This window comes from Salvelinus alpinus, chromosome 22 (genome assembly GCF_045679555.1).
Source record: "Salvelinus alpinus chromosome 22, SLU_Salpinus.1, whole genome shotgun sequence".
In the NCBI taxonomy this organism is placed as follows: Eukaryota; Metazoa; Chordata; class Actinopteri; order Salmoniformes; family Salmonidae; genus Salvelinus; species Salvelinus alpinus.
This window is the reverse complement of record NC_092107.1, coordinates 50,574,306-50,589,651: the sequence shown is the minus strand read 5'-3', so window position 1 is coordinate 50,589,651 and position 15,346 is coordinate 50,574,306. Positions and strand designations below refer to the sequence as shown.

Here is a 15,346-nt window from a genome sequence, read left to right as displayed (position 1 = left end):
TCAGAGTAAATATTTATTGCATTTCCCTTTTCCAAATGGGCGGTAATTTAGAATGCATAAGATAATGTATTTACGATAGCATGGCTTCTCCCTTTGTTCCTCAAGTCTTCCCGCTCTTTCACTCAAACCCAGCCCCCTTTTCTTTTGTGTAACCAGCTGTCATATCTGTTCCGTCCGCTAGGGACATTTTCCTTTATGACGTAATTTGTAATCAAGGTATGATTCATTCTGTGTATATGTAATTCTGTGTGATTAGTTAGGTATTTAGTAAATAAATAATTAAACCCAATTCTGTATTGCTGATTCAACTTGTTAGCCAGTGTTCGTGAAGACAACCAAGAATTTACAACTTTCAGATGAGACTGAAATAAGGTGACGATTAATATTGACTGCTATTGATGTAAAATATTACTAGGACTTGAAGAGTTTATTCGGTAGATAACAGCTCTATAAATATTATTTTGTGGTGCCCCGACTTTCTAGTTAATTACATTTACATGATTAGCTCAATCAGGTAATATTAATTACGGAGAAAAGATTTTATAGAATAGCATGTCATATCACTTAATCCGGCATAGCCAAAGACACGACAACACATCTACCAAGACATTGACCAGGGATAACACATCCACCAGGACATCCACCAGGGATAACACATCCACCAGGACATCCACCAGGGATAACACATCCACCAGGGATAACACATCCACCAGGGATAACACATCCACCAGGGATAACACATCCACCAGGACATCCACCAGGGATAACACATCTACCAGGGATAACACATCCACCAGGGATAACACATCCACCAAGACATTGACATGGGATAACACATCTACCAGGGATAACACATCCACCAGGACATCCACCAGGGATAACACATCCACCAGGGATAACACATCCACCAGGGATAACACATCCACCAAGACATTGACCAGGGATAACACATCCACCAGGGATAACACATCCACCAAGACATTGACCAGGGATAACACATCCACCAGGGATAACACATCCACCAGGACATCCACCAGGGATAACACATCCACCAGGGATAACACATCCACCAAGACATTGACCAGGGATAACACATCCACCAAGACATTGACCAGGGATAACACATCCACCAGGGATAACACATCCACCAGGGATAACACATCCACCAGGACATTGACCTGGGATAACACATCCACCAGGGATAACACATCCATGATAAGTATGTATTGATATGTATCTAAAGGCTGTAGCAGGTCTATCCCTGGAAAGGACGGGGTCTTGTCTTGGTAGATGTGTCTATCCCTGGAAAGGATGGGGTCTTGTCTTGGTAGATGTGTCTATCCCTGGAAAGGACGGGGTCTTGTCTTGGTAGATGTGTCTATCCCTGGAAAGGATGGGGTCTTGTCTTGGTAGATGTGTCTATCCCTGGAAAGGACGGGGTCTTGTCTTGGTAGATGTGTCTATCCCTGGAAAGGACGGGGTCTTGTCTTGGTAGATGTGTCTATCCCTGGAAAGGATGGGGTCTTGTCCCAGAGAGTTCTGTGATATACAGTGCATTCGGAAAGTATTCAGACCCCTGGACTCCCCCCCCCACATTTTGTTACAGCCTTATTCTAAAATTGATTAGATAGTTTTTCCCCCCCTTCATCAATCTACATACAATACCCCATAAAGGCACCTAAAGGAGTCTCTGACCATGAGAAACAAGATTCTCTGGCTCGATGAAACCATTAAGCATGAATACTTTCCAAATGCACTGTGGATCCACACACACACGTTGAAAAGTATTGGAACACCTACTCATTCAAGGGTTTTGCTTTATTTTGACTGTTTTCTACATTGTAGAATAATAGTGAAGACATCAAAACTATGAAATAACACATATGGAATTATGTAGTAACCAAATAAACGTTAAACAAATCAAAATATATTATATATTTGAGATTCTTCTAAGTAGCCACCCTTTGCCATGATGACAGCTTTGCACAGTCTTGGCTTTCTCTCAACCAGCTTCATGGGAATGACTTTCCAACAGTCTTGAAGGAGTTCCCACATATGCTGACCACGTGCTGGCTGCTTTTCCTTCACTCTGCGGTCCAACTCATCCCAAACCATCTCAATTGGGTTGAGGTCGGGTGATTGCGGAGGCCAGGTCATCTGATGCAGAACTCCATCACTCTCCTCTTGGTCAAATAGCCCTTACACAGCCTGGAGGTGTGTTGGGTCATTGTCCTGTTGAAAAATAAATGGATAGTCCCACCAAGCGCAAACCAGATGGGAGGGCGTATCGCTGCAGAATGCTGTTGTAACCATGCTGATTAAGTGTGCCTTGAATTCTAAATAAATCACTGACAGTGCCACCAGCCAAGCACCCCGACACCATCACATCTCCTCCTCCATGCTTCACGGTGGGAACCACACATGTGGAGATCATCTGTTCACCTACTCTGTGTCTCACAAAGACACAGCGGTTGGAACCAAAAAATCTCAAAATTTGGACTCATCAGACCAAAGGACAGATTTCCACCGGTCTAATGTCCATTGCTCGTGTTTCTTGGCACAAGCAAGTCTCTTCTTCATATTGGTGTCCTTTAGTAGTGGTTTCTTTGCAGCAATTTGACCATGAAGGCCTGATTCACGCAGTCTCCTCTGAACAGTTGATGTTGAGATGTGTCTGTTACTTGAACTCTGTGAAGCATTTATTTGGGCTGCAATTTCTGAGGCTGGTAACTCTAAATGAACTTATCCTCTGCAGCAGAGGTAACTCTGGGTCTTCCTTTCCTGTGGTGTTCCTCATGAGAGCCAGTTTCATCATATCGCTTGATGGTTTTTGCAACTGCAGTTAAAGAAACTTTCAAAGTTCTTGACATTTTCCAGATTGACTGACCTTCATGTCTTAAAGTAATGATGGACTGTCATTTCTCTTTGCTTATTTGAGCTGTTCTTGCCATAATATGGACTTGGTCTTATACCAAATAGGGCTCTCTACTGTATACCAACCCTACCTTGTCACAACACAACTGATTGGCTCAAACGCATTAAGGAAAGAAGTTCCACAAATTAACTTTTAACAAGGCACACCTGTTAATTGAAATGCATTCCAGGTGACTACCTCATGAAGCTGGTTGAGAGAATGCCATGAGGGTGCAAAGCTGTCATCAAGGCAAAGGGTGGCTACTTTGAAGAATCTCAAATATACATTTTGATTTGTTTAACACCTTTTTTTTGTTTACAAATGATTAAAGCTCAGTATTTGTATTATTCAACTGTCGTCTTTTTCCCTCATCCTTACGAAGGTATCCAATCATTCCGGACCCCACTTTGTGTGTGTGTGTGTGTGTGTGTGTGTGTGTAAATATACACTGAACAAAAATATAAACGCAACATGTAAAGTGTTGTTCCCATGTTTCATGAGCTGAAATAAAAGATCCCTGAAAAATTCCATACTCACAAAAAGCCTATTTCTTTAAAATGTTGTTCACAAATGTTTGAATTAGTGAGCGTTTGTCCTTTGCCAAGATAATCCATGCACCTGACAGGTGTGGCAAATCAAGAACCCGATTAAACAGTATAATAATTACATAGGTTCACCTTGTGCTGGGGACAATAAAAGGCCACTAAAAAAAATGCAGTTTTGACACACAACACAATACCACAAGTTTTGATGGAGTGTGCAATTGACATGCTGACTGCAGGATTGTCCACCAAAGCTGTTGCCAGAGAATTGAATGTTCATTTCTCTACCATAAGCCACCTCCAACGTCATTTTCGGTAATCTGGCAGTATGTCCATTCGGCCTCACAACCGCAGACCACGTTTAACCACGCCAGCCCAGGATTTCCACATCCGGCTTCTTCACCTGCAGGATCGTCTGAGACCAGCCACCCAGACAACTGATGAAACTGAGGAATATTTATGTCTGTAATAAAGCCCTTTTGTGGGGAAAACCTCATTCTGATTGGGGAGCCAGGCCCAGCCATGGGTGGGCCTATGCCCTTCAAGAGCCACCCATTCCTGCGCCCCTGCCCAGTCATGGAAAATCCATAGATAAGGGTCTAATGAATTTATTTAAATTGTCTGATATCCTTATATGAACTGTGGCGCAGTAAAATTGTTGCGTTTATATTTTTCATAAAGTATATATATATTTTTATATATAAAAAGGTACAGGTATATTATATATACACTGGGGTCCAGAATTATTGGTGCCTTCAAAAGCTTAACAACCTCTTATTATTTGTAAGTCGCTCTGGATAAGAGCGTCTGCTAAATGACTTAAATGTAAATGTAATTAAGGCTCGGGGGGAGTGTTCGGAAGTTCGGATGAATGATGTGCCCAAAGTAAACTGCCTGTTACTCAGGCCCAGAAGCTAGGATATGCATGTAATTTGTAGCATTAGAACACACTCTGAAGTTTCTAAAACTGTTAAAATAATGTCTGTGAGTATAAGAGAACTGATTTGGCAGGCAAAAACCAGAGGAAAATCCATTCGGACATTCTTTTTTTGAGGTCACAAGCCATTTCAATGAGCCTATGGGAAAACAAATAGATAGGACCCAAATTGCAGTTCCTATGGCGTCCACTAGATGTCAACAGTCATTAGAAAGGGTTTCAGGCTTGATTTTTGAAAAAATGAACAAGTAGTTGTAGTTTTTCCAAGGTGTCCCTCATTAGAAAAGTAGTCTTGTTGCACGCGTGAATGAGGTGCGCCCTCTTCGTTATTTATCTTCCCTGTTGAACATACTATTCTCTGTCTTAAATTGTATTGTTTATTTAGATATTTGAGTACCTGAGGATTAATTAGAAACATCGTTTGACTTGTTTGGACGAACTTTTCCGGTAACGTTTTGGATTCGTTCACTTTGAACGAGTGAATTACTGAGATCAATGGTGCCAACTAAACTGACTTTTTTTGGATATAAAGAGGGACTTTATCGAACAAAACGACCATTCATTGTGTAGCTGTGACCCTTGGGATTGCAAACAGAGTTAGATCTTCAAAGTTAAGTGATTTATTTAATCGCTATTTGTGATTTTTGTGACGCCTGTGCTGGTTTGAAAAAGTATTTTGATGTGGGGCGCAGTCCTCAGATAATCGCAAGATATGCTTTCGCCGTAAAGCCTTTTTGAAATCTGACAACGCGGTTGGATTAACAAGAAGTTAAGCTTTTAAACGATGAACGACAGTTGTATTTTCATGAATGCCACGAGTGTGCAAAGCTGTCATCAAGTCAAAGGATGGCTACTTTGAAGAATCTCAAATATAAAATATATTTTGATTTGTTTAACACTTTTTTGGTCACTACATGAATCCATATGTGTTATTTCATAGTTTTGATGTCTTCACTATTATTCTACAATGTAGAAAATAGTAAAAAAATAAAGAAAAACCCTTGAATGAGTAGGTGTGTCCAAACATTTTACTGTTACTGTATTTATATTTATATGCTGCAACTAGACAAGATAAAATTAGTTTTGATCAGTCATGGAAATACATATATATATGTGGAAAGTGTCTTCAAATGAGTGGTAAACGGATATTTCGCTGAAACGCTCAGTGACTTTCAACGTGGCACCGTCATAGGTCGCCACCTTTCCAACAAGTCAGTTCATCAAGTTTCTACCCTGCTAGAGCTGCCCCCGGTGAACTGTAAGTGCTGTTATTGTGAAGTGGAAACGTCTAGGAGCAACAACGGCTCAGCTGCGAAGTGGTAGGCCACACAAACTCACAGAATGGGACCGCTGAAGCACAATCTGTCCTCGGTTGCAACACTTCACTACCGAGTTCCAAACTGCCTCTGGAAGCAACGTCAGCACAATAACTGTTCGTCGGGAGCTTCATGAAATGAGTTTCCATGGTCGAGCAGCCGCACACAAGACTAACATCACCATGCATAATGCCAAGCGTCGGCTGGAGTTGTGTAAAGCTCGCCGCCATTGGACTCTGGAGAAGTGGAAACGCGTTCTCTGTAGTGATGAATCACGCTTCACCATCTGGCAGTCCGACGGAGGAATCTGGGTTTGGCGGATGCCAGGTGAACACTACCTGCCCCAATGCATAGTGTCAACTGTAAAGTTTGGTGGAGGAGGAATAATGGTCTGGGGCTGTTTTTCATGGTTCAGGCCCCTTTAGTTCCAGTGAAGGGAAATCTTAACGCTACAGCATACAATGACATTCTAGACGATTCTGTGCTTCCAACTTTGTGGCAACAGTTTGGGGAAAGGCCCTTTCCTGTTTCAGCATGACAATGCCCCCTTGCACAAAGCGAGGTTCATACAGAAATGTTTTGTCGAGATAGGTGTGGAAGAACTTGACTGGCCTGCACAGAGCCCTGACCTCAACCCAATTAAACACCTTTGAGATGAATTGGACTGCGAGCCAGGTCTAATCGCCCAACATCAATGCCCGACCTCACTAATGCTCTTGTGGCTGAATGGAAGCAAGTCCCCGCAGCAATGTTCCAACATCTAGTGGAAAGTCTCCCCAGAACGGAAGAGGCTGTTATAGCAGCAATGTTCCAACATCTAGTGGAAAGTCTCCCCAGAACGGAAGAGGCTGTTATAGCAGCAATGTTCCAACATCTAGTGGAAAGTCTCCCCAGAACGGAAGAGGCTGTTATAGCAGCAATGTTCCAACATCTAGTGGAAAGTCTCCCCAGAACGGAAGAGGCTGTTATAGCAGCAATGTTCCAACAACTAGTGGAAAGCCTTCCCAGAACGGAAGAGGCTGTTATAGCAGCAATGTTCCAACATCTAGTGGAAAGCCTTCCCAGAACGGAAGAGGCTGTTATAGCAGCAATGTTCCAACATCTAGTGGAAAGCCTTCCCAGAAGAGTAGAGGCTGTTATAGCAGCAATGTTCCAACATCTAGTGGAAAGCCTTCCCAGAAGAGTGGAGGCTGTTATAGCAGCAATGTTCCAACATCTAGTGGAAAGCCTTCCCAGAACGGAAGAGGCTGTTATAGCAGCAATGTTCCAACATCTAGTGGAAAGCCTTCCCAGAACGGAAGAGGCTGTTATAGCAGCAATGTTCCAACATCTAGTAGAAAGTCTCCCCAGAACGGAAGAGGCTGTTATAGCAGCAATGTTCCAACATCTAGTGGAAAGTCTTCCCAGAACGGAAGAGGCTGTTATAGCAGCAATGTTCCAACATCTAGTGGAAAGTCTTCCCAGAAGAGTGGAGGCTGTTATAGCAGCAATGTTCCAACATCTAGTGGAAAGCCTTCCCAGAAGAGTGGAGGCTGTTATAGCAGCAATGTTCCAACATCTAGTGGAAAGCCTTCCCAGAAGAGTGGAGGCTGTTATAGCAGCAATGTTCCAACATCTAGTGGAAAGCCTTCCCAGAAGAGTGGAGGCTGTTATAGCAGCAATGTTCCAACATCTAGTGGAAAGCCTTCCCAGAAGAGTGGAGGCTGTTATAGCAGCAATGTTCCAACATCTAGTGGAAAGCCTTCCCAGAAGAGTGGAGGCTGTTATAGCAGCAATGTTCCAACATCTAGTGGAAAGCCTTCCCAGAAGAGTGGAGGCTGTTATAGCAGCAATGTTCCAACATCTAGTGGAAAGCCTTCCCAGAAGAGTGGAGGCTGTTATAGCAGCAATGTTCCAACATCTAGTGGAAAGCCTTCCCAGAAGAGTGGAGGCTGTTATAGCAGCAATGTTCCAACATCTAGTGGAAAGCCTTCCCAGAAGAGTGGAGGCTGTTATAGCAGCAATGTTCCAACATATAGTGGAAAGCCTTCCCAGAAGAGTGGAGGCTGTTATAGCAGCAATGTTCCAACATCTAGTGGAAAGCCTTCCCAGAAGAGTGGAGGCTGTTATAGCAGCAATGTTCCAACATCTAGTGGAAAGCCTTCCCAGAAGAGTGGAGGCTGTTATAGCAGCAATGTTCCAACATCTAGTGGAAAGCCTTCCCAGAAGAGTGGAGGCTGTTATAGCAGCAATGTTCCAACATCTAGTGAAAGTCTCCCCAGAAGAGTGGAGGCTGTTATAGCAGCAATGTTCCAACATCTAGTGGAAAGCCTTCCCAGAAGAGTGGAGGCTGTTATAGCAGCAATGTTCCAACATCTAGTGGAAAGCCTTCCCAGAAGAGTGGAGGCTGTTATAGCAGCAATGTTCCAGCATCTAGTGGAAAGCCTTCCCAGAAGAGTGGAGGCTGTTATAGCAGCAATGTTCCAACATCTAGTGGAAAGTCTCCCCAGAACGGAAGAGGCTGTTACAGCAGCAATGTTCCAACATCTAGTGGAAAGCCTTCCCAGAAGAGTGGAGGCTGTTATAGCAGCAGAGGGGACCAACTCCATATTAATGCCAATGATTTTGGAACAAGATGTTCGACGACATGCAGTGTATATCCATCCATCCATCCATTCATATATATACAGTGGGGAGAACAAGTATTTGATACACTGCCGATTTTGCAGGTTTTCCTACTTACAAAGCATGTAGAGGTCTGTAATTTTTATCATAGGTACACTTCAACTGTGAGAGACGGAATTTAAAACAAAAATCCAGAAAATCACATTGTATGATTTTTAAGTAATTAATTCGCATTTTATTGCATGACATAAGTATTTGATCACCTACCAACCAGTAAGAATTCCGGCTCTCACAGACCTGTTAGTTTTTCTTTAAGAAGCCCTCCTGTTCTCCACTCATTACCTGTATTAACTGCACCTGTTTGAACTCGTTACCTGTATAAAAGACACCTGTCCACACACTCAATCAAACAGACTACAACCTCTCCACAATGGCCAAGACCAGAGAGCTGTGTAAGGACATCAGGGATAAAATTGTAGACCTGCACAAGGCTGGGATGGGCTACAGGACAATAGGTAAGCAGCTTGGTGAGAAGGCAACAACTGTTGGCGCAATTATTAGAAAATGGAAGAAGTTCAAGATGACGGTCAATCACCCTCGGTCTGGGGCTCCATGCAAGATCTCACCTCGTGGGGCATCAATGATCATGAGGAAGGTGAGGGATCAGCCCAGAACTACACGGCAGGACCTGGTCAATGACCTGAAGAGAGCTGGGACCACAGTCTCAAAGAAAACCATTAGTAACACACTACGCCGTCATGGATTAAAATCCTGCAGCGCACGCAAGGTCCCCCTGCTCAAGCCAGCGCATGTCCAGGCCCGTCTGAAGTTTGCCAATGACCATCTGGATGATCCAGAGGAGGAATTGGAGAAGGTCATGTGGTCTGATGAGACAAAAATAGAGCTTTTTGGTCTAAACTCCACTCGCCGTGTTTGGAGGAAGAAGAAGGATTAGTACAACCCCAAGAACACCATCCTAACCGTGAAGCTTGGAGGTGGAAACATCATTCTTTGGGGATGCTTTTCTGCAAAGGGGACAGGACGACTGCACCGTATTGAGGGGAGGATGGATGGGGCCATGCATCGCGAGATCTTGGCCAACAACCTCCTTCCCTCAGTAAGAGCATTGAAGATAGGTCGTGGCTGGGTCTTCCAGCATGACAACGACCCGAAACACACAGCCAGGGCAACTAAGGAGTGGCTCCGTAAGAAGCATCTCAAGGTCCTGGAGTGGCCTAGCCAGTCTCCAGACCTGAACCCAATAGAAAATCTTTGGAGGGAGCTGAAAGTCCGTATTGCCCAGCGACAGCCCCGAAACCTGAAGGATCTGGAGAAGGTCTGTATGGAGGAGTGGGCCAAAATCCCTGCTGCAGTGTGTGCAAACCTGGTCAAGAACTACAGGAAACGTATGATCTCTGTAATTGCAAACAAAGGTTTCTGTACCAAATATTAAGTTCTGCTTTTCTGATGTATCAAATACTTATGTCATGCAATAAAATGCAAATTAATTACTTAAAAATCATACAATGTGATTTTCTGGATTTTTGTTTTAGATTCCGTCTCTCACAGTTGAAGTGTACCTGTGATCAAAATTACAGACCTCTACATGCTTTGTAAGTAGGAAAACCTGCAAAATCGGCAGTGTATCAAATACTTGTTCTCCCCACTGTATATATATATATATATACATACACATACCCATCTAGATATATCTATCTATCTATCTATATATATATATATATCTATACACACACACATACAGTGGGGCAAAAAAGTATTTAGTCAGCCACCAATTGTGCAAGTTCTCCCACTTAAAAAGATGAGAGAGGCCTGTAATTTTCATCATAGGTACACTTCAACTATGACAGACAAAATGAGAAAAAGAAATCCAGAAAATCACATTGTAGGATTTTTAATGAATTTGTTTGCAAATTATGGTGGAAAATAAGTATTTGGTCAATAACAAAAGTTTATCTCAATACTTTGCTATATACCCTTTGTTGGCAATGAAAGAGGTCAAACGTTTTCTGTAAGTCTTCACAAGGTTTTCACACCCTGTTGCTGGTATTTTTGCCCATTCCTCCATGCAGATCTCCTCTAGAGCAATGATGTTTTGGGGCTGTTGCTGGGCAACACGGACTTTCAACTCCTTCCAAAGATTTTCTATGGGGTTGAGATCTGGAGACTGGCTAGGCCACTCCAGGACCTTGAAATGCTTCTTACGAAGCCACTCCTTTGTTGCCCGGGCGGTGTGTTTGGGATCATTGTCATGCTGAAAGACCCAGCCACGTTTCATCTTCAATGTCCTTGCTGATGGACGTAGGTTTTCACTCAAAATCTCACGATACATGGCCCCATTCATTCTTTCCTTTACACGGATCAGTCGTTCTGGTCCCTTTGCAGAAAAACAGCCCCAAAGCATGATGTTTCCACCCCCATGCTTCACAGTAGGTATGGTGTTCTTTGGATGCAACTCAGCATTCTTTGTCCTCCAAACACGACGAGTTGAGTTTTTATCAAAAGTTCTATTTTGGTTTCATCTGACCATATGACATTCTCCCAATCTTCTTCTGGATCATCCAAATGCTCTCTAGCAAACTTCAGACGGGCCTGGACATGTACTGGCTTAAGCAGGGGGACACGTCTGGCACTGCAGGATTTGAGTCCCTGGCGGCGTAGTGTGTTACTGATGGTAGGCTTTGTTACTTTGGTCCCAGCTCTCTGCAGGTCATTCACTAGGTCCCCCCGTGTGGTTCTGGGATTTTTGCTCACCGTTCTTGTGATCATTTTGACCCCATGGGGTGAGATCTTGCGTGGAGCCCCAGATCGAGGGAGATTATCAGTGGTCTTGTATGTCTTCCATTTCCTAATAATTGCTCCCACAGTTGATTTCTTCAAACCAAGCTGCTTACCTATTGCAGATTCAGTCTTCCCAGCCTGCTGCAGGTCTACAATTTTGTTTCTGGTGTCCTTTGACAGCTCTTTGGTCTTGGCCATAGTGGAGTTTGGAATGTGACTGTTTGAGGTTGTGGACAGGTGTCTTTTATACTGATAACAAGTTCAAACAGGTGCCATTAATACAGGTAACGAGTGGAGGACAGAGGAGCCTCTTAAAGAAGAAGTTACAGGTCTGTGAGAGCCAGATATCTTGCTTGTTTGTAGGTGACCAAATACTTATTTTCCACCATAATTTGCAAATACATTCATAAAAAATCCTACAATGTGATTTTCTGGATTTTTTTTCCTCATTTTGTCTGTCATAGTTGAAGTGTACCTATGATGAAAATTACAGGCCTCTCTCATCTTTTTAAGTGGGAGAACTTGCACAATTGGTGGCTGACTAAATACTTTTTTGCCCCACTGTACCTATCTATATACAGTGGGGAGAACAAGTATTTGATACACTGCCGATTTTGCAGGTTTTCCTACTTACAAAGCATGTAGAGGTCTGTAATTTTTATCATAGGTACACTTCAACTGTGAGAGACGGAATCTAAAACAAAAATCCAGAAAATCACATTGTATGATTTTTAAGTAATTAATTTGCATTTTATTGCATGACATAAGTATTTGATCACCTACCAACCAGTAAGAATTCCGGCTCTCAAAGACCTGTTAGGTTTTCTTTAAGAAGCCCTCCTGTTCTCCACTCATTACCTGTATTAACTGCACCTGTTTGAACTCGTTACCTGTATAAAAGACACCTGTCCACACACTCAATCAAACAGACTCCAACATCTCCACAATGGCCAAGACCAGAGAGCTGTGTAAGGACATCAGGGATAAAATTGTAGACCTGCACAAGGCTGGGATGGGCTACAGGACAATAGGCAAGCAGCTTGGTGAGAAGGCAACAACTGTTGGCGCAATTATTAGAAAATGGAAGAAGTTCAAGATGACGGTCAATCACCCTCGGCCTGGGGCTCCATGCAAGATCTCACCTCGTGGGGCATCAATGATCATGAGGAAGGTGAGGGATCAGCCCAGAACTACACGGCAGTACCTGGTCAATGACCTGAAGAGAGCTGGGACCACAGTCTCAAAGAAAACCATTAGTAACACACCACGCCGTCATGGATTAAAATCCTGCAGCGCACGCAAGGTCCCCCTGCTCAAGCCAGCGCATGTCCAGGCCCGTCTGAAGTTTGCCAATGACCATCTGGATGATCCAGAGGAGGAATAGGAGAAGGTAGTGTGGTCTGATGAGACAAAAATAGAGCTTTTTGGTCTAAACTCCACTCGCCGTGTTTGGAGGAAGAAGGATGATGAGTACAACCCCAAGAACCCATCCCAACCGTGAAGCATGGAGGTGGAAACATCATTCTTTGGGGATGCTTTTCTGCAAAGGGGTCAGGACGAATGCACCGTATTGAGGGGAGGATGGATGGGGCCATGTATCGCAAGATCTTGGCCAACAACCTCCTTCCCTCAGTAAGAGCATTGAAGATGGGTCGTGGCTGGGTCTTCCAGCATGACAACGAAACGAAACACACAGCCAGGGCAACTAAGGAGTGGCTCCGTAAGAAGCATCTCAAGGTCCTGGAGTGGTCTAGCCAGTCTCCAGACCTGAACCCAATAGAAAATCTTTGGAGGGAGCTGAAAGTCCGTATTGCCCAGCGACAGCCCCGAAACCTGAAGGATCTGGGGAAGGTCTGTATGGAGGAGTGGGCCAAAATCCCTGCTGCAGTGTGTGCAAACATGGTCAAGAACTACAGGAAACGTATGAGCTCTGTAATTGCAAACAAAGGTTTCTGTACCAAATATTAAGTTCTGCTTTTCTGATGTATCAAATACTTATGTCATGCAATAAAATGCAAATTAATTATTTAAAAATCACACAATGTGATTTTCTGGATTTTTGTTTTAGATTCCGTCTCTCACAGTTGAAGTGTACCTATGATAAAAATTACAGACCTCTACATGCTTTGTAAGTAGGAAAACCTGCAAAATCGGCAGTGTATCAAATACTTGTTCTCCCCACTGTATATATCTATCTATCTCTATCTATATATATATCTATACACACACACACCTATCTAGATATACATATATATATATATATATACAGTTGAAATCTGAAGTTAAAAAAAAAAAGAAAAAGGGGGAGGCTTGCAAGCCGAAGAACATCATCCCAACCGTGAAGCACGGGGGTGGCAGCATCATGTCGTGGGGCTGATTTTTCTGCAAGAGGGACTGGTGCACTTCACAAAATAGATGGCATCATGAGGCAGGAAAATTATGTGGATAAATTGAAGGAAGATCTCAAGACATCAGTCAGGAAGTTAAAGCTTGGTTGCAAATGGGTCTTCCAAATGGACAATGACCCCAAGCATACTCCCAAAGTTGTGGCAAAATGGCTTCAGGACAACAAAGTCAAGGTATTGGAGTGGCCATCACAAAGCCCTGACCTCAATCCTATAGAAAATGTGTGGGCAGAACTGAAAAAGCGTGTGTGAGTAAGGAGACATACAAACCTGACTCAGTTACACCAGCTCTGTCAGGAGGAATGGGCCAAAATTCACCCAACTTATTGTGGGAAGCTTGTGGAAGGAAGGCTACCCGAAAAGTTTGACCCGAGTTAAACAATTTAAAGGCAATGCTACCAAATACTAATTGAGTGTATGTGTATTCTAGGGAGTTTTTCCTAGTCACCGTGCTTCTACATCGCTTGCTGTTTGGGGTTTAGGCTGGGTTTCTGTATAGCACTTTGAGATATCAGCTGATGTAAGAAGGGCTTTATAAATACATTTGATTTCATTTGTATGTAAACTTCTGACCCACTGGGAATGTGATGAAAGAAATAAAAGCTGAAATAAATAATTCTCTCTACTACTATTCAGACAATTCACATTCTTAAAATAAAGCGGTGATCCTAACTGACCTAAATCAGGGAATTTTTACTAGGATTAAATGTCAGGAATTACATTTAAACTCAGTTTTCCCACATTTGGCTAAGGTGTATGTAAACTTCCGACTTCAACTGTGTATACACACACACACAGTATAGTATTACCAGGTCTGTCCCTGGCGAGGATACGGTCCTGTCCCAGAGAGATCTTCTCCTCCTGAATAAACATCCTGTCCATCATTACCATCTCAGCTGACGGGCCGAGGCGCTGTGAAACATACGACAGGGACACAGCCAACCAGCCAATCAATCAATCAATCAATCAATCAATACGCCATAGCACATCAGTTAGCAAGACAATCCTAGTGAGGGACAGAAAGACAATCCTAGTGAGGGACAGAAAGAACACGCTGAACAGACAGAAGGAATCCTAGTGAGGGACAGAAAGACAATCCTAGTGAGGGACAGAAAGACAATCCTAGTGAGGGACAGAAAGACAATCCTAATGAGGGACAGAAAGACAATCCTAGTGAGGGACAGAAAGAACACACTGAACAGACAGAAGGAATCCTAATGAGGGACAGATAGAACACACTGAACAGACAGAAGGAATCCTAGTGAGGGACAGAAAGAACACACTGAACAGACAGAAGGAATCCTAGTGAGGGACAGAAAGAACACACTGAACAGACAGAAGGAATCCTAGTGAGGGACAGAAAGAACACACTGAACAGACAGAAGGAATCCTAGTGAGGGACAGAAAGAACACACTGAACAGACAGAAGGAATCCTAGTGAGGGACAGAAAGAACACACTGAACAGACAGAAGGAATCCTAGTGAGGGACAGAAAGAACACGCTGAACAGACAGAAGGAATCCTAGTGAGGGACACACTGAACAGACAGAAGGAATCCTAGTGAGGGACAGAAAGAACACACTGAACAGACAGAAGGAATCCTAGTGAGGGACAGATAGAACACACTGAACAGACAGAAGGAATCCTAGTGAGGGACAGAAAGAACACACTGAACTGACAGAAGGAATCCTAGTGAGGGACAGAAAGACAATCCTAGTGAGGGACAGAAAGAACACACTGAACAGACAGAAGGAATCCTAGTGAGGGACAGATAGAACACACTGAACAGACAGAAGGAATCCTAGTGAGGGACAGAAAGACAATCCTAG

The 15,346-nt window shown here is 43.3% G+C and overlaps 1 protein-coding gene across 4 annotated transcripts in view; it reads right to left on the bottom strand.

Annotated features, from left to right (window-relative positions):
• Window positions 1-15,346, bottom strand: part of bicra (BRD4 interacting chromatin remodeling complex associated protein) — an 81,194-nt gene that overhangs the window by 6,341 nt on the left and 59,507 nt on the right. For all 4 annotated transcript variants that reach the window (XM_071360254.1, XM_071360255.1, XM_071360257.1 and 1 more), the window contains one exon: window positions 14,327-14,429. In XM_071360254.1, coding sequence (XP_071216355.1) covers window positions 14,327-14,429 — 103 coding nt within the window. The remainder of the gene's footprint in view (window positions 1-14,326; window positions 14,430-15,346) is intronic.